Here is a 21642-nt window from a genome sequence, read left to right as displayed (position 1 = left end):
TAATTTGCAGGCAATACCCCCACACACGTCTCATTCAGCTGCATTTTGAGGAGAGGTGTTTCTCTCAAGCCTGTTAGAGTGAGTGTGCAGTCCCAGCCAGGCCAGACATTCTCCAGCTGCCAACAGCGTTGTGGTGACAGAAAGATCATGAAAGGGATGTTTTCATAGGAAATAATTCCTCTGGGGGGAGGGAGTGGCAATAATGAACATATACCCAGCAAGTGGGGGAGCAGTGCACTGCAGAGACTTGTTTTCCTTCCTCCTCTTTGCTAATTAAGATGTGACCTGATGTGTCTGAGCTCAGCAGATGACCCGATGCTCACAGTCGGCCTGTTCCTGCTCTGACCTAAAGCTTTAGATTTGAGCAAAGCTTCTCCTTGCTGCTCAGAAAACAGCAAGCCAAAACGAGCTGGCACTTGTCAGTGTCTGGGGATCTCTCTCCTGTTCCTGGAAAGGGGAGGAGGGCACAGCTTTCCCTCAGCACCTTCCCCTACCTCCAGGATTTCGTCCTTGAGCACGGAGAGCTCGTTGGCATTGCGCGCGGTGAAGTCGTAGCGGATTTTGGCAAACCTCTTGGGTGGAGCCATTCCCTGGGCCTCAAAGTTCCTGCAAGAGGAGAACACAGGGAGTTTTAATGGAGGCTCATCTGAAAAACGAGGGCAATATAGGTTGAGTGGCAAGGGAGGAGTGGTGGAGGCTGTGTGCCAGTGCAGGCAGGGAGATAATTGTGGTAGGAGGGGGCAGCGCTTCTTTGCCACTTTATTTTGCAGAAGATTTTTCACCTCACATTTTAGTGAAACACCCTGTGTTTGGGCAAAAAAGAACCCCAAAAAGCTGTGGAGCTGTTTGGTCAGTGGCCTCACTGGGGACCTGTGGCTTTCAGAGTGGAAGAAAAGACTTCTTCCTCTGTCAGTTGCTGCTTTGCAAGGACTGGGGAGACTGACAGAGCACAAACAAAAATGCTCTGATGGCACCTCCTGTGAAAAAAACAAAGTGTGAAACCCACAAGGGGAAACAACTGCCCCCCATGCCAGAGCAGGGGAGCAGCAGGTGCCAGTGCTGGGAGCAAAGGGTGTTGAGCACAGGTGGAGGTAGAACTAACTGCAAATCACAGAATTACAGAATCATTACAGGTGGGGAAGAGCTTTAAGGTCCCTCCATCACCTCCCTCTCTGTTTTTTTCCTCAGGCAGTGCCAAGCTACTGAATCAGAGATCAGCAGGCTCCCAAGAAAAGTAAGTTTGAACGTTTCTATTCTAAAGTATATTTGTGGGTTGAGGGATTTTTTTGCTTGAGGACTGATGGCACAAGAATGGATGGTTTTCAATGCTGAGCTGGCTTTTCATTTGGAGAGAGAAAATGAATGTGGTACACTGTCAGAAAGGGAAAATGGTGGGAAAAGTGCCATGAAAGATTTCCTTGGACCCAAACTGAAAGAGTTTATTTTCTCCTCATTTTGGAGAGTGGTTGTTTGCCTGGTTTGGAAAAGAAATGGCTGTTCTCATGTTCTTCTGCTCTGGTTAGGATGGGTGTAGTGGTGCTTTTTAGTGCTAAAAATGTTTGCAATGTGCAAAATCTGTCTTGCATTGTTGTGTGAGGCCAGGCAGGAACTACTTCAATGCAGCTTCTGTGAATCTTTCTGCTTATGACTTGCAAGCTGCCCAGCCCCCTGATGAGGAAGGTTCCTAGGTGTTTGTGGTGGCCATGCTGGCAGGGGAGCAGGTTCTCCTACAGCTTCAGCCAAGTTCTGTGTAGCTCAGTGAAGCCAGTGCTCCTAGCACTGCTAACAACTTTGCTTTTTTCCACTGCTGAGTGCTTGGGTTTGGTCAGTGGTTTGATCTGTGGACACTCGTGTCTTTGTGAGCTGCTTCTGAGGCATCTGTAAAACCCACTTGGAGAAGCAAGCCTGCTGTGCCTATCTCAGTTCATTTTACTGTTGGCATTAGATGGGTTTTGGTGGCTTGAAAAAGGTTGAAACCCTTAGTTCTGTGGTCTGATGTCATGCTTATGGTGGTTGTATTGGCTTTTGTTCCCTTGCTTTGGGACAGCTCTTTGTCTAGTTGCAGCCATGTACCACAGAGAAGTCGTAAGCCTGCGGTGGGGAAGAGCTTGGGTTAGACTGTCAGACTGAATCCACCACTCAAGAAAGGGAGTGGTGGCCTGACCCAGCTGTGCCCTAAGGCAGGGAGGGGGAGGAAAGCCTGAGTTGGGTACAAATTACTTATTTTGTAGCATTCCAGAAGGTAAATGATTCATGAGGAGAGAGATTTGTGGCTAATGTGTACTTTGCATGCATGTGGATTTCACACAAGCCTTTGCTGATTGTGCTTGCAGCTTTCCTGACACTTGTCTGAAGCCAAAAGCCCTGCTGTCAATGTGGGTATTGTTGCTAATATGGGGTCTCTTGGTTTGAAAACTAGTTCAAAGTACCCTGAAAACAACCCATGAGCACAACTGGAAATGTGTGTGTGCCAGGACTGTGATCTTGGCTGAGCTCTGTCCTGGGCTGACGAGGGTGAGCAACAGATGAAAAAGTTTCCTTACCTGTGTTATCTGCGAGACACTAAAGATGGACTTAAATGTTTTCATGTAAACTAAGCTCTACTGATCCTTCATAACCTCACTGAGAATGGAATTGGGGAAGAGAAGTTGCTCTTGTAATTCTTTCCCTCCTCAACACTGAATTTGTACCATATTATGGCCCTGCCAGGACCTTTGATGGGGTGACTGGGAAGAATAAGTTATTTTGCTGATATGATTGGACTGAAGGTGTTTTTCTGTGCATTTAAACTTAGTGTCAAATCGCCACAAAGCTGAGTGTGGCAGAGGGTTCATGCGCCATGTGTGACGAGTTTGTTGAAACTTGGAGATCTCAGGGAAAACGTAAGCTCAGTAAACAAGCAAACAGCTGAAAAGCCTCTAAACTTGGAACCAAAAGTACTCCTCAAGGGTAGAAAACCTTCATGAAACTGATGATGGAAAGCTAGCAGTGGGGAAGTGTTTGGTGACATTGCGGGAGAAACACCTTTTCCTTGGAGGAAAGCCTGAGGCAGAGGCTGGCCTGGCTGGTTCTGGGTTGGGAACTGAACTTCCCAAGAGCCTTGAAGAAAGAGGAGGTTTGTCCTCATTTATTTATCCCATTAAGAAGCGTTGTGTGAAGTCAAATCCCTCCCACTTTCTGGATGGAGAGATGGGCAAGACCAGAAGCATTCTCCTTTTATTCTAATCAATGTCGTTTCCCTTCGCTTGTGGCTGAAAGCAACAGGAGGAGCTGCTGCTGCTGGTGAGACACAGTGGCTCTGCCTCACTGAAACTGTCTTCCATGCAGAGCTGCTGAGGTCAGGCTGCTCCTTTCAACAGCAGACAGCTTGCCTGTGCTCATGCCTTACTACAGATTCCTCCTCTAAGCTCCTTGATATTGCTTGGGCGGGCTGCTGATATGAAACAAGACCTACTGGTTGACTAAATCACCATTTCTGCCTCTTGTGGTGGCAAACACATGTAACCCATTTCCCTGTCGAGCTGCTGCTGATTAAAAAGCAGACAGTGATTACATGGATAATCCCTTGTCTCGATCTTTGACTTCTCTGCATCTTGTGAGCAAGTCTGAATTAATAACAGCAGGGAGTTTTCTGCCAGGATGCCAAACCATCAGGATGTTGCAGTGAGTGTGTGTGAGGTTGGAGGGTGGGAGCCGAGGTGCCCAGGTGATGGGTCTGGGGCGCAGCTGATGCGTTACCTATTTACATGCTGAGTTACGTTGTGTTTGAAGGCGTCCACAGCTTGTGTCTGCTCAGAGGGCTGGCTGTGCTTGAGCGAGGAGTTTCGGTACGGGTAGCCATTGGCTGATGAGAGCTGCAAAGGCAAAAGGAGTCAGCATCACCAGGAGAGGGGAAGGCTGTAGTAGAGAAAAGGAGAGTGAGAGTGGTAGATGAATTGTGGCCTGGAAGCTTTTGGTGCCGATGAGATACACAGCAAAGAAGCGCCTTTGAGGCAAGCCATGGTGCTCCGTCGTGGTGCAGTGTGAGGGCTTTGTGTGGGGCGTTTCTGGAACTGGGGATGGGGCTGTAGTGGTGGATCCTGTAAAAAGTTGCTCCAAACTTCCCCAGCCCTTAAGACAGATCCACCTCTGGGGCTGAGACAGTTGGACACCCCTGTGATCACTTCTTAAGAAGAAGAAACTGGCAGAGGAGGGTTCATTCTTTCTTTCTGGGAGGTGGTGGAAGAATTGTGTGGGGAAGAAATGACCATGTGGCCCTCAAGGTCAGTGAGGGAAGAGAGGAGGAGGTGTGCTGGGGCAGAGACTTCTGCATTGTGGGCTTGAACCACAACATACAGCATCCCAGGTCCTGTTGCTTGAGAGGTGAGGCTGAGGGAGCCCTGGCCCAGGCTGCCCAGGGAGAGTGTGGAGGCTCCTTCCCTGGAGGGCTTCAAAACCCACCTGGACACGTTCCTGTGTGACCTGATCTAGGTGAAGCTGCTTTGGCAGGGAGGTTGGACTGGATGAGCTCTCAATGTCCCTTCCCACCCCCACCATGCTGTGACTCTGTGATTATTGCTCTCCCTTTTCTGGCCCATTTCTTTTCACTGTAGTGATGAGATGCAACAGAGTTTGTTACACACCACCACAAAGTCCCCAGATCCCTCTCTCACTCTGCAGAAGGGGGAGGGAGAGGGAAAAGAAGAGAGGATGACACGAGACTCACCTCTTCTTGCAGGTGTCCGATGTCTATTTCCCAGGGAGCCCCACGGAAGATTTCCACGGGCGGTTCCCAGCCGTTGCGGAACTTGGGGATGTAGGTGGGGATGTTTGCTTCTCGGGGCCATTCAGCTCTAGGACACAAAGTGAGGGGGGAATAGGCAGTGAGGTTCACTAGGAACATGTCTCTGAAAGCGTGCCAGGAAGAAGCAGGGGCATCAGGGCTTCCTTGACCCTCTGACACAGTCAAACATCCCCTCACGAGCTTGGGGAGGCTGGTGAGATGGCAGCTCCGTCCTCACCTGGATCTGGTCCACGTCTCTCCCAGGGAGTCCCAGAGGTTGATCTCTTTTGGTGTCAGGTGGCCTCTGAGGAAATCTGTGGTGTCTTTAGAAAGAAGTGGGCTGACGACAGACCTGGCAAGCTCAGGGCCACCACAGCTATTGATGACCTGAATTACAGATACAGAGATTTTGTAGGGAATGTTCAACACATCCAACCAGCACACACAGAGAAACAGAAAGCACAGACAGGAAAACCAATGGCTCTGATGCTTTGGAGCCTCTGTGCCTGCCCATTCTAAAGGAAGCCCAGGTACCCTCCGTGGTGAGGGCTGATAAATCAGCTCCATTCACATTAGACTTGCACTTCCAAAGTTCTCCTGTGTCTTCATGTGAAAGAGGAAGGTTTCATAACCAGGTAAACTAAAGGGATGGTTCCCTGCTGCCTAAAGGGGATGTTGTATTCCCTCAGCATCCCCTCATCCATGCACTGCACTCACAGTAGTTTTATTAAGAAAAAGCAAATAGCCAAATAAAGCAAATAGTTCCTGACTAAGCTCCCCAAGGTATAAAATGAAAGCCAGAGGGGATGGCCTTGACTCCATTAGCTGTTCTCTCAAGAAACAACCACCTCCATCTCTGAAGACAGGATGGTTGAGAGCAACACAAGGATTTTTTCCTACCAGAGTCAAAGCAAGGTCTGATCTAAGAATTAGCCATTGTTGGAGACAGGATACATCCCAGGCTGGCACTGCTGAAATGGGAAGCCACTCTGTATTCCTGTGTCCCTCCTGGCTGCTTTTTCAAGTTGGGATCTCTGCTTTCTGTTTTCAGCACGAATATTGAGTCGTGTTTGCTTGCAGGTGAGATCAGGCAGGTTCCCAGTGGGAACTGTAGCTGCCTCACACTTCTGTTCACAGCGAGTCTCTGTTAATGGTGTGGAAGCATTCCTGTTTGCTAGGGATTGTGGATTTAGCTCAAGCTGGAAATCAGACAAGAGGCCAGAAGCACTGCTGCTCTCGTTCCTGGGCTTTAACTGAAAGAGCTCTAGTCAGTTGTGAGCAGCCTTCTAACTTTGTTTGCATAATCTAACTGCCTGTAAGTGTGAAAGCAAGGTTAGAAGCAAAAAGTGACTTCACAGTGAAACCTGGGAGTGAGTTTTACCAGTTCCAGTGGCCCAAACAGGAAATGCACCAACTCTGAAGCACTGGGGTTCTGGATGTGCTTTCTCAGTTTGGCCTGGAAAGAAAAAGGACATGCAGTTTAATCCTAACCTTTGCTTTCTCTCTCCTGTCATGTGTTGTTGCTAACTGGTATTTGCTCTAGTTAATAACACAGCCTAAAAAGTAAGGAAACTTTCAACAGTGCACATGAAATGAGAAGAGCACTGGGGAGCAGGAATCAGGCAGGTTTAGATCATTTCTGTTTTGTGTCCATTTCTAAGGGTGTTGGATTTCAGGAGGGCTGGAGTACTGCTCTGTTCAAATCAGTCCCTTTGAAGCTATTTCAAGCAGAAAGCCTTACTGTGAAAGCCTCAGTGAGGAAGGGCCAGGCCTGTGGCTTCTGACTTTGCAAAGTCAAAAATCCCACTAGTTCTCATGAATGAAAACAACAGAGCAAGTGGGCTGTGGTGCTCCATGGCAAACTGCTGACAAGGTATTGCCTGCAGCACCTGGAGCTGCTCTGTCCCCTGAAATGCCTGGTGTTAAGGGCAGCCTGTGCTGGGATGGAGGAGCAAACACCTGGGATGGCTTTTCTGTGAGAACTGCATTTTGTTACCAGCGGTCAGCTAGGCTGTGGGGAGAAACCAGCTCAGCTGGTGCTTCCTTTCACCTCTCTCGTGTCCTGTACTGCTGCAGTGGAAAAGAGCCTCCCTCCTCTCCACTGAGATGCAAGGTGTTTTAAATGCAGCTGATCAAACATTAATGTGGAGTGGAAAGTGTGGAACAACTGATGGCAGCAAGGTGGCTAAATGAAGCAGGGCTGTGCAGGCACGTGGTGTGTGACAGCAGCCCTGGGGCAGACGTGGCACTGCTCCACCACTGATTCCCCTCTCTCCTTCTTGGCCTTTTGCTGGGAGATCAGCACAGACCTGGGCTATGGCTTTGGCTGACCACACTGACTCCCCTGCATTTCTCTCAGCTGTATGAGCAGTCAGAAAGGCCTGACATGCACCATCCTGCCTGGGATTTCTTTATACTGCAGGCTCCTCAGGTGCTGCTTCAGGGAAGCTCACGTCCTGCTCTGGTTGCGTGGTGTGGCACCTGGTCGGTTTGTGTGAGAGCAGCAATTGCTGGCCAGGGCTGCCACATCCAAGGCTCAGTTCTGTTCTCAAGCAAGCAAAAACGATGCATATTTGCCTCTTAAAAAATAAGAGGCAGGAGCTTGGTGTCAATTGTTTACAGTCTCTGTGGTTTCCTTACTAATAACTCCTCAGGAAGGATCTGGTTAGGCTGTGTTCCCTGGGCAAGTTTGGTCAGGACCGATAGCATTTCCTTCTGTCTTGTTACTCTCCTGGTCTCATGTGCTTCACTAAGCAGAGCTGGCAGCCCTGGAGGCATCTTTATGCTTCTGCTTTTCATCCCCTTCTGAAGGTGGCAGCTCTTCCAGGGGAGAGAGAGAGAGGAGGCGGGAATCTCAAGGCAGTGGGGGGCATTAGCTACTGTTAACCAGAGACTCTCCAGGCCCCTAGCTGAGGCAGCTCTGTAGCTCCTCTGGAGACAGAATCAGATAGAACAATTTAGACTTTTATTATTAAAGCATGCATAGGCCTCTGCTTCATGCCTGCAAGGGTAGCAAGGACTAGAGCTGGCTCAAAGCTACCCAGATTATTTTAAAGGCCACGAGCAGAAGCAAAGATCTAGAGGGGGAATGTCTATATAAGCCTTTGCACAGCTGTTGGCAAAGTGGGCATGGCAGTTCTTGGCTCTCTAAGCCCACAGCTTCACAAATGCTTTAACTCAGGGCTGTGTTTGAAAAGAGAAGGCTCCTGGCTGCTCAGTTTCAGTTTCACAGCCTGGCCCAAGCCACAACCTGACACAAGGTTTGTTCAGGGCTCCGAAGAATCTGAAATTCACACTTTTATCCCTTTGTAGTGTTTTCAGTTCAAATCTCACTTTAAGTGCTGCCCACTGTGATACATGGGGAGGGAAAAGCCCTGGCACTGTGTGGGACAGAAACACCCTCTGTGTCTTACCAAGAGGTTAAAAGCCAGTTTGGTTTTCTGGAAGCAGTCGATGAACTCGGCCTCGCTCGGGGGTCGTGCTCGCAGAGTCAGCATGCCCTCTTTAGGAGAAGGTGGAGACAAAGACTGATTAGGGCAAGTTTCATCTTGCTGGCATGCAAAAGACACAGCAATAAGGGGTGCTGAGACTACTAAACATCAAGTGTTCAAGAGAAGCCAAAAGTCTTTATGTTGGAGGCTTCGCTATGTGCTCTACAAGAAGCCTCCACAGACCAGCGGCACCTTCCAAAGTGGTGCAGCTGCTGCTGGGTCCACAGCTGTGCTGCTGCAGCAGTCTGACCTTGCTAGGGTGTGAGCTAAGGTCTCCTCCTGACCTTCCTCTGTGCCCCTGCATTCCCCCTTTGTTCTCTCTGCTGCACTGTACCTGCTGGTGCTTTCTTCTTGTTCTTCTTCCCTTTCTTCCTTTGGTTGAGCTGTCTGAATGCCTCTGCAGCCTTCTGAAGCCTGGCGACAAACACTTCGATGTCATCCAGTGTGCAGTTCAGGATTTGCTGTGAGGACAGAAATGCAACAAGCCCAGGTCAAAGAGAACCCAAAGTGCAGGCAGCTGGGAAGCCCTAGAGCATGCCACTGCATGTCTGCCTCGCTTCCTGGAAGAAGACACAGGAGTGAGGAATCCAGGCATAAAATGCAGCTGAATTCTGTTCACATGCACGGTGGATATCACTTTAACAATGACTAGATCATGCAGTAAATGTCTGCCCTCTGCTTCCTCCCTCTATTCTGCCTACTGACTGTGGCCCCTCCTTGATACCAACCGTTTCTTTTTCAATCTTCTGTGCTAAGATGGCTCGGGACTCTTCATGGTCCTGACAGCTGGAGCCTCGTCGCTCATAGTCTGCAAACAAGGGAAGGAGACAGAAATATGTTCACTGTCAGAGGTTGAAAGCTGGCTGCATGAAATGTAAGGCCTCATGAGATGGTAACTCCCAGCTGAGTTGTTTATTCTGGGTTATGAGAGCAGCTCAGGAGATCACCATGAGCAGGAACTGATCACAGTTGCTGATTAAACCTGCCAGGGTCACAGCACCTGCCTGCCAGCCCTCTCTGTGTCGATACACTGCCTGATTTCCAGTAGGAGCAAGGACTGAGTCCTGAAGAGCTGTGGTCAGAGCCCTCCAGGCCCCTGAGTGCCCCATCTCCAGGCCAGCCTCGCTGAGCGCTCCCAGTACCTGGGTTGTGCTGGGAAGGAGGTGCCACCCGGTTCTTGTTCATCCCTGAGCCTCGCATGTCGTGCTGGATGGGGATGGGAGCCGGCCCCTGTGGTGGTGGGAGGATGGATTGTCTCTGCTTGATCTTTTCTTGGTTTGCTCTGGAAGGGAAACGATGCAGAACAAGCCTGTCGGTGCCTGCTCCTGTGTCTGAGAGACCAGTGTGCCAAGGCACCACTGTAAATGGGGCTCTGGTTTTTGTAACTCCCAGCTGTGCCCTGCAGCACTTACTTGAGTGTCTGTGGCCGTATCTTCTTCCCGTGCTTGTGGTCTGCCAGGGCACTTTCTATGTCCTCGTGAACCATCTCCGCCTCAAAGATAAAACAGGGATGACTTTAAAGGGCTTTGATTTGGAAAGGGCTGAGGATTCTGTGTGGGCAAAGGAAGAAGGGGCAGGCAGGGAGCTAGGAGCGTATTTTGGTCTCCGTTTCCCTGCAGTGAAGAGTGCTCTGCTCACCTCCACCTCGTCACAGTTGAAGAAGTGGATGTCAGGTTTGTGCTGCTCCGAGTCCTGACACACCAGGAGGAGGATGGAGGAGTAGCGCATCTGATTCAGCACCGTTTGGCAGTGCTGGACTGTCGGCAGGGGGAAGTCCTCCAGCTCCTCCTGGAAGAGAAAAAGGAAGGGGTCAGGCAATGGGGAGGTATTGAACTGATGGGGAGTGGTCCTGGGTATGAAATCCCTGTCTGACAAGAGAGACCTGGCAGAGCTTGTGCTTCTCAGCAGTGGTTTGCTGAGCTCTGGTGCATGCCAAGGATTGCAGGGGGCAGTGGCTTGGGACCGTGGAATAGGAGAGAGGTGGATATCAAACAGAGGTGCACTCTTGCTCTCCTCTGAGTCCTGAATATGAAGCCCAGTGTGACACCCCAATAACTTGGGCTTTGATTCTCACTATCATCTTATTGCTGTGCTCTACCTGCATCAGGACACTTGTCATGCATCCCAGCAGAGCACTGGGAGGAAAGGTGTGTTCTGTGGGGGACTTGCCCTCCCACTGTCTCCTTGGATGACCTTGGGCTAATGTCTTTCAGCTTCTCATTGCTGAATTGAGGGCAGCACTATCTCTTTCCCACTCTTTGTCTGCTCTTGCCCCTCAGATTAGGAGCCCTGTGTGCATATTGCCTGTCACAATAGGGCACAGGCCTGAGGCAGGTTCTCTTGTGTGTTATTTTAATGCGAGTAATAGGTCCTTCCCTCCCTGCTTCTGCTCTGTGCAGATCTGTGGGGACCTGTAAGTCTGAACCCCTCCCACAGAATGCAGCTTTACTGTTGGCCTGGAGCACAGCTCAAGGTATCTTCACCTGGAGTTTCTGTGCTGTGGAGCTGTGAATAAATCATCCCACAGCCACCTGCCCCACACACCCAGGAGTGGATTTTGGTAGTGATCTGCCCTTGTGTGGGTTCCTTTGAGACTGTTTTCCCAGGCAGAAGGGGAAGGGCACGCGCTGCACCCCACGTGTTGGTGGGTGGGTGGCTCTGGCAGAGCTCTGGGTACCTGTGACTCGCAGTCCAGCAGGCGAATGGACTTGTCATTGACCTGCAGCAGCATCTCCTGTGTCCAGATCTTCTCTTTGGAGTTGAGCAAGATGAGCTTCCGGATCGCGTCATCCACCGTCACGATGGACTCGCTCTTGTCCATGATGAAGGTGGCCAAGTGCTGAAGTTGGAGGGGAGAAAACAAGCTTAAAAAGCTTGGATGGTGTGTGCACCGTAAGTCAGTGGTGAAACCACCTCTAAAGCCTTGAACTATTGTCTGTCCTTTAGAGCAGGGGCGTGAAAGAGGCGCTGCGGAACGTGCACGTTCTGGCTGTCAGCACCTGCCTGGCGTGGTGAAAGACGAGGGTTTTGTAACACAGAAAGGCTTTTCATAACGAGTTTCACCACTTGCATATTTATCTCATCAACTGTCAATTGCGGCAGCTCTGGCCCCTGTCCAGCAGCGCAGTTACAAACGCTGGGTACACACGGGTTAGTCCCCTGGCTTTTCTGCAGCTGGCTGGGAAGTCTAAACATGATGGTTAAACTCCACTTGCCAACCTGAAAGCACTTGCACTTTGCTCATCTCATGTAGCAAATCTCCCCAAGTGGAACTTGTTCCAGGCAAAGAGCTCACACAAGCCATGGACAACTGTTAGTCCTCTGAGGTGTGATCCACGTGATGTGTGGGCTTTGTCCAGGTCCCTTGCCCTGGGTAATTCAGCACAGCTGCACCAGAGAGCTGCTGTGCTGCAGAGCCAGCCAGCAAGACAGCTCCAAAGCTGGCAGCTGACCTCGTGCCACTGTCCCTCTAAAAGTACCCCAATCAGCCCTCAAGACAATGAGAATTAGCGCTGCTGACTGTAAGAAGGGAGTGTTGGATATTTGCCTCTGTCTTACACTGTACCTTTGCTAGATTTACCCTGATTTTCCTCCCTCTGTCCCTTCACCAGGCCCACAAACCCAGCCCAGGGCTCTGCCTGCTGCCAGCTTGGTGCCTGTGCTCTCTTCCCCTCTTGCTCTGCCTTGTGGGCCGGGAGCAGCTCACGCAGGGTGGTCTTGTTTCACCTCATTCCCTTTGCTGCCCTGCCACCTTCCTGGTGAGGGGAAGGGAAGGAGAACGTGCCCCACTGGGATAGCTGAATCTTTTCCCTGTCCTAACCATCTTTCTCCAGGAGAGAAGGGCAGGAGATTTTTGGATGGACAAGTGATGGGCTTGACCGTGGCACCGGTGCCACAGCTGATCCAGGGGTCTGTTGCCAGGAGGTTCCCAGGCCAGGCCCCAGCTCCTTCTCTCATGTCAATGGCCCATCCACCAGCACAACCCTCTCACCCCACTTTCCCTACTCAATAGCATTAGGGTGAATAACGTTTCAGCATGATCAGCTGTGGGTCAGCTGAAGAGCCAGGAGCAGGTTAACCCTTGTGACAGGGAGGAGACCCAGGTACTGTGCAGATGCACTGTGTCTGCCTGGGCTTGCCACATGGTTGCCCCCAGCCCCAAAGCACAGTCCTGAGGGGCATTTGGCATCTCTGTGGCTGGCAGCAGTGGAAACTCCTGCTGGTCTTTAATGTACAAATCCTGCTGCCAGGTTCCAAAGCAAGAGCTGGAACACTGGGGTGCGTTTTAAAGCGGGCTGCATGTGAAATTTAGAGAGGCTCTTTGTCCCCAGTACAGGGATGGGTTTTGTCTGTCTTTTTCTCCCTCTGATCTTTGTGCCTTCTCCCAGTGATCTGACATCACCTTGTCAGGATTCAGGCAGTTTCTGGTGCTGACCCTGTGCTCCCATGGTGCCATATCAATGGTCAGGGTCCAGCATGGCACAAAAAGACAGTCTTTGTCCCACAAGGCTGGGGGCCATTGCTGTAAAATGCAAGAAGAGGAGGAGAAAGGGCTGGGGGGGGGATGGGAAATCTGTGTGCCCCAGTAGCAGTCTCAGCTCAGAGGGTGACTAAATAACCCAGTGGATAGTGTCCACAATGAGCATGTGCCTGGGGGGGGGGGGGCGCAAGAGAGGAGGATGAGGATGGCTTGGGAAGGAAGGCTTTGTTGGATAATTCAGGAAGACTGGAGTGAGCAGAGAAGAGCATAAACACTGCAGAGAGTAAGACTGTGTTTGTAAAGTAAAGGTCTTGGGCGAGGCACTGTCTAAACAGAACTCCTGACAGGTATTTGAGCTGAAAGCCCAGATTAGCTGTGTGCTCAGCTATGAACAACATGCTCAGGTACACGTTACTGTAATTATAAAGCGCTGCCCGAAAAGCTATTCACAGAGTCAATATTATCTGTGCAGAGGTGACAAACTGCTTTCTGAGCAGTGAGGAGAACTGGTTTGTATCTGGTCACAGACATTCTTATCTGTTCTACTATTTTAACTGCCAGGTTTACAGTCTTTATAAATTCCTGAGTTGTTTACTGGTAAGTAGGTTCGTTTTCAGGCAGGGGAGAGCTGCTTGTCGAGCTGGGACTCGTTAGACTTGGTTTGTGTTAGAAGGAGAGGAGCTTGCTGCTGTCATTAAAACCCCTCTGTGTCATTAAAACCCCTGTTAGGCTATTCAGCTATGGTAGCTTTTGTAAGAATGGGCAGTGACTCTGTCCACTGTTAAACTTTGATCAGCTCATAGATTACTCCAAAGGGTATATAAAAAGCTTCCTGTCAGGAAACCTTCTCTTACCTCATTGCCTGACACTGAAATCCTGTTTGCCTCGGTCAAAGTTCAAGGTAGAGACTCACAAATGGGTGGCACATGCCACAATTAATGAAGAGCTGACGTACATGCCACTGTTTAAAGTCCCTTCTGTGCTCCCATGAGTGACTTTCTTTGGTAGGAGCCCCTGAGGGGGATGGTTGGCAGGGCCACCGAGTTAGGCTCTCTGATGGAAACCAGGGTCTCCTTCCAAACAAGCCTTTTTAAATGTCCAAATCTCACTTTAAGCAACTGAACAGGCTCCTTTATTTGAATGTGAACCTCATAAAGGGTTTTCCTTCCTCATGAGCCCTGCCTGGGTTTCAGTGCTGGTTGCCCCAGCTGGCCTCACACAGGTATCTCTGTTCCTAGAGCAGCATGTTGCACTGTAGGAATCCCTGGGCATGGGGTGGCTGGGCTGGCTCCTCTTAGAAGTACAAGTCTGTGACACTGGGAGATGAACTTTGGCTTCATGCCTGTCATGGTTGTGAGGTTTTGAATTACTAGAGAGGATACAGTAGCTGAGGGGGAACTGAAAGGTGATAGTCACTGGGCAGTTTGGGCAGATGAGTTCCTGTAACCACCACAGCAACCCTGCTTTTAACCTGCCTGTCCACGCTGAACGAGAGGCATGAGAGGGACAACAGGTCCCACTTCTCTCCTTCACATGGAGAGGAGGGAGAAAGAACAACAGCTTCTCCATTCCCTGTTTCCTTGCACAGAATTTCCCTTGTCTTTGACATCTGGGTTTTTTCCTCATTCCCCTCTCCCCAGTTACTCAACACTTTCATTTGCTGCATCTGGATTATTCAGCAGGAAAGGAAAGAGGTTTCTGACAAATGATGGTTTCATATCCATTTTCTATATAAATTGGAAGTGGAAAAGAGGTGCACATGTGATCCCCTTTGCTCACTTATTTCCTCCATACAATGACTGTATGGATGTGATGACCCAGTGTCCAGCTACACAACTGACTAGTGCTGCCTCTACAGTAAGTCCCTGAGACAGTGACCTCCCAAGCACATCACACCTCAAAGCAAGAGGGGTGTGATTATTGCTGCTGATCTCAAAACGTCCCTGGACACTGGTCCTAGATGTAGTCCAGCAAGAGAAGGGGAACAAGCCAGGAACTTCTTATCCTTCACACACAGGACATGCAGAAGCAGTGACCAGTCTCAGTTTCTCTCCCCGTCCCCACGGCAGTCTGTCTGACGTGGGCTTCTCTCCCACTCTTCAGACAGAAGGGTGTGAGATCCAAGGGAGGGACAGTCAAATGGTCAGGGATGACCTTGTGTCACACAGCCTGGGAGATGACAAAGTGTGGACCTGGCTTTGCTATAGCACTTGTAGGGACTCAGAGTTGTGCCATGGAAAGCTGTTTGTGGCTTTGTGGGAGCATCTGTGAGCTGGACCAGGGGCTGTTTGCTTGGGCTTTGAAGTAAAGCCGTGCCATAATGGAACCACTGCTGCTCTCCAATGTGAGGAGCAGCAGAGAGAGAAATGAAGGCAGGAGGGCTGGTACTGATTTTAAACAGAGCAGGTAATATGTGAGAGGAGAAGACAGAAAGGGGAGGGATCCAGTCCAGCCTGAAACCTCTGACTCAGGAAGGAGTGGGGTCAGTCTTGGGAATGGAACTGTCTCAGGACTTGTGCTGCTCTCACAGTCCTTTATCTGCTCCAAGTGTGTGTGTTGAAGAAATTCCTGTGCTCCACCTACACATGCTCTTTGCTTTCCTGTCCATCAGGTAGGAAGCCCTGATGAACCTAGCTTCAGTAGTGTGTTATGTGTGACTGAGAGGACTTGGGTGGTCTCAGCCCCTGGAGAGTGGGTGGCAGGGCCATGGTGACAGCTCAAGGAGGGAGACTACAGCGATGGCAAAGTCTGAGAGCATGTCCTACAGTCCAGGAGCTAGAAAGAGTGAGTGCATCCAGCTGGGTGGGAAGCTCAGCAGACAAGTTCATCTACAGGGGTTGTGGAAAAGAAATAGTAAGTTTCAAGCAGCTTAGTTGTTTTCCTTTCCCAGGGTGTGAAGAGCAACACTATCTTATTGTAAGAAGGTTCCCAGCTCCTCTTTGGCCTAAGGAAAGGCCAGGGCAGACGAAACACGGTGCATTGCCAGCATGTATCCCTGATGGTGGCCCTTCAGCCCCTCTGTTCCATGGTGTGCTCACCTGGACGTGGTACTGGGAAGTCTCATGCATGATGACATTGGAGTTGGAGTATTTTTTCCTTTGTTCTGAAAAAAAAAACAGGGAAGAAATCAAATTTTCATTGTAGTGACTGTCCACGGGCACCTGGGGGCTGAGAGTTCCAGCCCTCATGAGAAGGTGCTGCGGTCCTTCCCATAGTCTGTGTGTTTCCAGCTTCAGTCAGAGTCTTGGGGATAATGAGACACATTAGTGACATTAACTTTTGTGACAAGGGGTGTGTAGGGTGCTCAGTCAAGGTGTATCCCTTAATGCTGCTGCTGATTCCTGGAGGTAAGCACCAATTGTGGAGGAAACTAAACCCAGCGTAAAGGACAAAGCCCCAGACCACAAATGATTTGGGGAAGCTCTCTGAAGAGGGCTGGGGAGGTGCCTGGAGAAGGCTGGCAGGAGGCTATGACATGTGCATGGCAAACATTAAAAGCCCAACCACAACCCAGCAGTTTGGACTAACAGCCCTTTCAATTGTCCTCTTGAAGAACCCTTCAGTGCTCCCGGGAGGGTTTCGGTTTGCTTTCCTGCGTTTCCTGGCGAGGCACAGCACCAGCACGGGGCTGTACTTACAGATAGGAAGGGCTGCAGGGATCAAGGCCAGCCACTCACAACCCCACTTTCTTGTACAGTCTTTTTATGAGGCAACAAATCTTCACTCCTACAGTAAGCAGCAATAAAGAGCAACTGGGGGGAAAAATGCTTGGAATTTCATGAGGCTGTTGACTACAACCCTGTGAGAATTCACCCCACCAGCTCTCACTGCTGAAGCAATCCTCGCTCAGGTATGCCTTAGATCCTTTGCTTCAACACCTGAGGAGTAACTCTCCTGGGCCAGAGTGATCTGGGGTCATCCGAAGTGAAAACACTTCCTCCTGAGCAGAGAACACCCTCTGACCTCTGCTTTGCTTACAAAACTCACCGGCAGCTTTAGACACTTTGACCCTTCCTGAAGCCTGTGTTAGAATATCCAGCCACAACCAGGGGACACCATCAGGGCTGCTCAGGTTTTAAGGAAGTCTGTATTAATCTAAGGTTATTTGTGGCTTACTTCAAAGCTCTCTTGAATGCCTCTGCAGGGATGTTGGCTTCTCTCCTGTTCTCTTTGAACACAGAATGTGTGGTCTCATTTCACAAAGTTCCCATTAGAGAGGCTGGCCCCTGGGCAGTGGGATGTCCTCACAGAAACCCATGCAGGTGTGCTCCAAGTTTATATTTGAAAAGGATCTTTTGGAGAAGTGGTGCAAGGCCCAGGTAAAGCCTTCCAAAGTGTTTCCTTAGTTTCTGTTTTTAGCAGCACGTCACACTTGAATTGAAACGTGGTTTGTTTGGTTTTTCCTTTTGCTTTCCTCCAAAACTACAAGTGTTGCATGCTTCTGGTTTGCCCAACATGACAAATACCTGCCCCTGCACTGAGTTCTTCCCTGCTTTGCCTCTGTGCACATACTTTCCCTCCTGTGTAAATGTGCTCAGCTCACAGGGCTGAAGGAGCTCAAGCTGTAGTTCTGGGTCTGCCACTCCTACTGTCTTGCCTTCCACCCCCTGCTTTTGAGCAAAAGAGAAGTGACTGTTTCCTATCTGGCTCTTGAAGTTACTCTTTTGTTTCCCCTCTATGAAGTGGCCTCTTAGCTCCCAATCTGGCCAGCCATGGTCCTCCTCAGTGTTGCCTTCCCGCTCTTGGCTGTGAGGCTCAAGTTGCTTTGCCGAGAAGCTGCCCAGCCCCAGCCCGAGGAGTGAGCGCCGTGAGCCAGGTTCTCTGCACCCTGGCCACCTTTGGCAGGGACAGGAGCGGGCTGCAGGGTGTGCATTGCCAGGAAAGGAGGAAGGGTGATTGATGAATGTGAGTGATAGGAGCAGGGAGCAGCACCTCGTCTGCTTTTGTGGTGTTTGCATGTTTTGTTAACAGAGCCTTTATGAGCGTATCTTATCGTGGTTGCTGTGGGAGTGACAGTGGGGGGACTCCCAAGGTGCTGGTCAGGGAGAGGAGCCTGGGTGCATGCAGAGGAAGAGAGGAAGGGTGCCAGGTCTCACTCCCGCCCTCCCTGTGGGTCTCCTGCCTTGGGTCTCTGCTCTGGGCAGAGGGGTAGGGGCACCTGAAGAAGGGAAAGCTGGTGTAGTCCACACAAGCAGTGACAGAGGCAGCGCTGCTCTGACAGCCTTTTCCTTCCCTCCTCACTACATCCCAGGAAAAGGGTCCCTGACCAGGAAAGCACAGCCTCCTGGCTGCTCCCATCCCACGCAGGTGTCTTCTACAAAACCTATTGTGCCCGTCCTCTACATCTGCTCCAAAGCGACCAGGCATCGCTGAGGCTCCTGCAAACCCAGCCCAGTTCAGCGTGTCCCGAGCTGGGCTGGGGCTCGGCGGCCACGGCCAGCAGGTGGCCCTCCAGAGCCAGGCTGGCCCCAGGGCTGGGATTCAGCTTGGGCTGCTCACCTTTCATAGCAGCACAAAATCACTTCGGTTGGAAAAGCCCCTGAAGCTTCTGGAGCCATCCCCTGCCCAGCCCACCACTGACCCACAGCCCTCAGCACCTCAGCTCCACGGCTTTGGGGTCCCTCCAGGGCTGGGCACTGCCCCAGCTCCCTGGGCAGCCTGGCACAGGGGCTCACACCCCTCTCAGGGAAACAGCTCAGCCTCAGCTCCAGCCTCAACCTCCCCTGGGGCAACTCCAGCCCATTTACCCGTGTCCTGTCACTCATTACTGACCCCATCTCCCTGCAGCCTCCTGTCAGGGAGTGTCAGAGAGTGCTGCTGCCTCCCCTCAGCCTCCTCTCCTCCAGCCTCAGCACCCCCATTCCCTCAGCCCCTCCCCAGCACCCTTGTGCTCCAGCCCCTTCCTCAGCTCCAGCCCCTCAGTGTCCCTGTGGCAGTGAGTGAGGGGCCCAACACTGAGCACAGTATTTGAGACGTGGCCTCAAATACTGCTGGGCAAAAGTGAGCTGCTTTGCCTTGCAGCTAACTCCTGGTAGCCCTGAAGTGGCTGCTGCTCAGAAATAGAAATGATTCATTGATGGGCATGCTGGTGGAAACATTAAGGGAGACTCCAGATCTCTGAGCTGCTGCCTCTCACACTGCCAGTGCTGACTCAAGGGTGGAGTGAGGACAGTGTGGGGGGGAAGAGCTCAGACCCCCTGCTCAGCTCCCTGCTTGGCCAGAGTGACCTTGAGTAAATGAATGAATATTTCAGCAGAGCCGTGTCCCTCCTTGGGCCCCCACTGAGGGCTCCATGGCATTTTCTGTTTGCTGTGTGTTTTAATTGCAGTCTGCTCTACTTCAGATGTGGGGCAAGGTCTGGAGGAGGGCACATGGCAACACACCACAGGGATTTGTGTCCCGTGTGAGTGACTCTTTTTTCTCTCTGTAACCTCAATTTCCTCACCAAGCACTTCTCATGTAAATAGATGACACCAATGGAAATGGGAACACTGCATCTGTGTGGGATGGAGACAGGACTGGGTTTTAAGACACCCCATCCCTTCCTTTTCAGAAGGGAGTGGAAAAAAGCTTGAGGTGGTCAGTCTGGAGACAAAGGCTTTTGTACAGTAGGACAGGCAAATGTCTGCAGCCTTGGAAGGAAGGTGGCAGAGCCAAGTCAGGAGCTGGGGAAGGGATGGCAGGGGCACAGGGTTTCCAGAGGGAGAGTAGCATAGGTCTGTGTCTCTGGTCAGAGGCAGCCTCCCAGACTGCAGACTGGCTTTCTGACAGGAGTAGCACACTGGCTCTCTGGCTGAGCAGCCCGTGGAGCTGGAGCAGGGGTCAGGGCTGTGGCTGGTTGCCAACAGACTTTCTGGATTCCCCTCTTAATGCCTTTGGCCCATCCTCCAAGCTCAAAGAAGCTGCACATGTCATGGTCAGGGGAGATTTCAGTGTGCAGCTCTGAGAAGAGGTTTAGGGAAGCCCTTGGAGACGTGCTCTGCAGAGCACCACTTCCCATCCCCTGCCTGGGGGTGAGCTGGCTGGGGGGCAGAAGCCTTGTTCAGGCAGAGGCAAGCCCTGGAGCAGGGAGAAAATGCAGATACCCCCCCCCCCCCCCCCACTGCTGCTTGTCTCTGGGAGAATTTCTGCATTACCTTTTGAGTTGCAGAACTAGAACAAAGTGCCTCTATTTTGTCTCAGGATGCCATTCCAGTGACGTCCCAGAAGCTGCCCGGGGTGAGGAAGGGGGTGTTTCTGTGTGTTCTCTTTCCTGTCCCTTTCTTTAAGGTGTCTGCTTGTTCCTTGTGAAATCCCTTCTGTCTCATTGGCTTTTTACCTGGCCCCCACACCCATGGAAGCTTTTATTTGTGTGCTGCCTCCTGGCACCTGCACATACAGCCCCGAGGTGTGAGAACAGCCGGGCTCTCGGGGGACAGCGGTGCCAGAACACCGAAACCTCCTTTCCCAGCATTTAGTTTTGATTTTAAACACAGGAGGAAGTCAAAATCCAGGCTGCAAATCACAAAATAGCCACTCTTAGGCCCCATCTCTCTGAGGAGCATGTGGGGGTTGGTTTGTTTCCTTCCGAGCAACGTGGTGAAACGTTGCAAACCTTCCTGTGGCTGGATGCATCATTATTTACCCTCACTTACACTTACTGGGACACAAACAGCTCCCCTGGCCCAGGAGGAGAAAGTCCTTTGGTGCTGAGGGGAGGGAGCCCTGGCCCAGGCTGCCCAGGGAGGCTGTGGAGGCTCCTCAGGAGGTTCCCAACCCCACCTGGACACGTTCCTGTGCCCCCTGAGCCAGGGGAAGCTGCTGGAGCAGGGGCTGGGGCAGCTCTGCAGGGCCCTTCCAGCCCCAGCACTGGGGGATTCTGTGAAATCTGTCTCTGGTCACAGTGGGCTGAAGGGAATGTGCCATGCCTAGAACAAAGCCTGCAGGGAGATGTGTTTGACTGCAGATCAAGGGTGATCCTTTATGTTGGGCAGGTGAACTCCCTTGGCCAGGAAGGACTTTGGAAGGCAGGTCCTGGGTGGCTCCTGTGCTGCCCTTGTGCACAGCCCTGTCCTCTGGCTGCTGAATTTTGCATGAATGAATGCTGTCTGCTTGGCATCAGCAGCTCATTTCCTCCCAGTGTATCTGACACCTCTCCTGTGAGGACACTCTGCCTTTCTGCAGCAGCTTGCAACAGAGAAGGCTTGAGCTCTGTGTTATCCAACCCACAGGCAGGCCTCTGGAGGCAGAGAATTTGCATAATCCCCAGGTGATGAAGGAGCATTACAGGAGTATAGTGATGATGGCAAATTAGATGGCAGCTGCTGTCAAAGCTTAGACACCATCCTATGCCTCTATGAATTCCACTCTGCTGTTAGTAGTGGAGGACTCTGCTTATGACCTGGGCTGGGCTGCAAAGGGCAAGGAGAGCTCCAGGGCTATGGCAGGATCATCAAATCACAGAATCATGATGTTTGGAAAAGTCTTTTAAGATCATCAAGTCCAACTACTAAGCTCACACTGCCAGGCCCATCACTAAACCAAACCACATCCCTCAGCACCTCATCTGTGCATCTTTTGAATGCTTCCAGGGATGGGGACTCCAGCACCTCCCTGGGCAGCCCCTTCCAGTGCTTCATAACCTTCCAGGTGAAAAAGCTCTTCCTGATGTCCAGCAGTACAGGAAACATCTGAAGGTGATACAAGCTGAGCCCACATTGTGCTTTTTCCCTTCTGTCTTCCAAGAGAGCCAAAGAGGGGGAAAACAACAGAGCTTTGTGCCTTGCTTTTGGTATCTGGTGACACAAAACCCCCCTCATAGCATGGGAATCCCAGCCTGGCTGGAGGGAGATGGCTGGTGTGATCTGCTGCTGTGCCCCAGTGCTTGGCATGAGGGATCCAGAAGGTTCTGGGTGAGTGGACATGCACAC

General features: G+C 51.2%; 2 protein-coding genes across 4 annotated transcripts in view; one reads left to right on the top strand and one right to left on the bottom strand.

Moving 5' to 3' along the window:
• Nucleotides 1-21642, top strand: part of GATD1 (glutamine amidotransferase class 1 domain containing 1) — an 87293-nt gene that overhangs the window by 26287 nt on the left and 39364 nt on the right. For all 3 annotated transcript variants that reach the window (XR_009819118.1, XR_009819120.1, XR_009819119.1), the window contains exon 9: nt 1189-1234. The gene's annotated coding sequence lies outside the window, so the exon portion shown is untranslated. The remainder of the gene's footprint in view (nt 1-1188; nt 1235-21642) is intronic.
• The window catches only part of EPS8L2 (EPS8 signaling adaptor L2), a 56499-nt gene that overhangs the window by 6893 nt on the left and 27964 nt on the right, over nt 1-21642 (bottom strand). The window contains exons 4-16 of the mRNA XM_062000600.1: nt 15772-15836; nt 10931-11092; nt 9892-10041; nt 9666-9745; nt 9396-9535; nt 8982-9061; nt 8588-8714; nt 8176-8264; nt 6144-6218; nt 5001-5149; nt 4706-4832; nt 3739-3854; nt 495-606 (exon numbers count right to left, since the gene is read on the bottom strand). Coding sequence (XP_061856584.1) covers nt 495-606; nt 3739-3854; nt 4706-4832; nt 5001-5149; nt 6144-6218; nt 8176-8264; nt 8588-8714; nt 8982-9061; nt 9396-9535; nt 9666-9745; nt 9892-10041; nt 10931-11092; nt 15772-15836 — 1472 coding nt within the window. The remainder of the gene's footprint in view (nt 1-494; nt 607-3738; nt 3855-4705; nt 4833-5000; nt 5150-6143; nt 6219-8175; nt 8265-8587; nt 8715-8981; nt 9062-9395; nt 9536-9665; nt 9746-9891; nt 10042-10930; nt 11093-15771; nt 15837-21642) is intronic.

This window comes from Colius striatus, chromosome 7 (genome assembly GCF_028858725.1).
Source record: "Colius striatus isolate bColStr4 chromosome 7, bColStr4.1.hap1, whole genome shotgun sequence".
NCBI classification, from domain to species: Eukaryota; Metazoa; Chordata; class Aves; order Coliiformes; family Coliidae; genus Colius; species Colius striatus.
The sequence above is the reverse complement of the archived record's forward strand: the minus strand, read 5'-3'. Positions and strand labels throughout refer to the sequence as shown.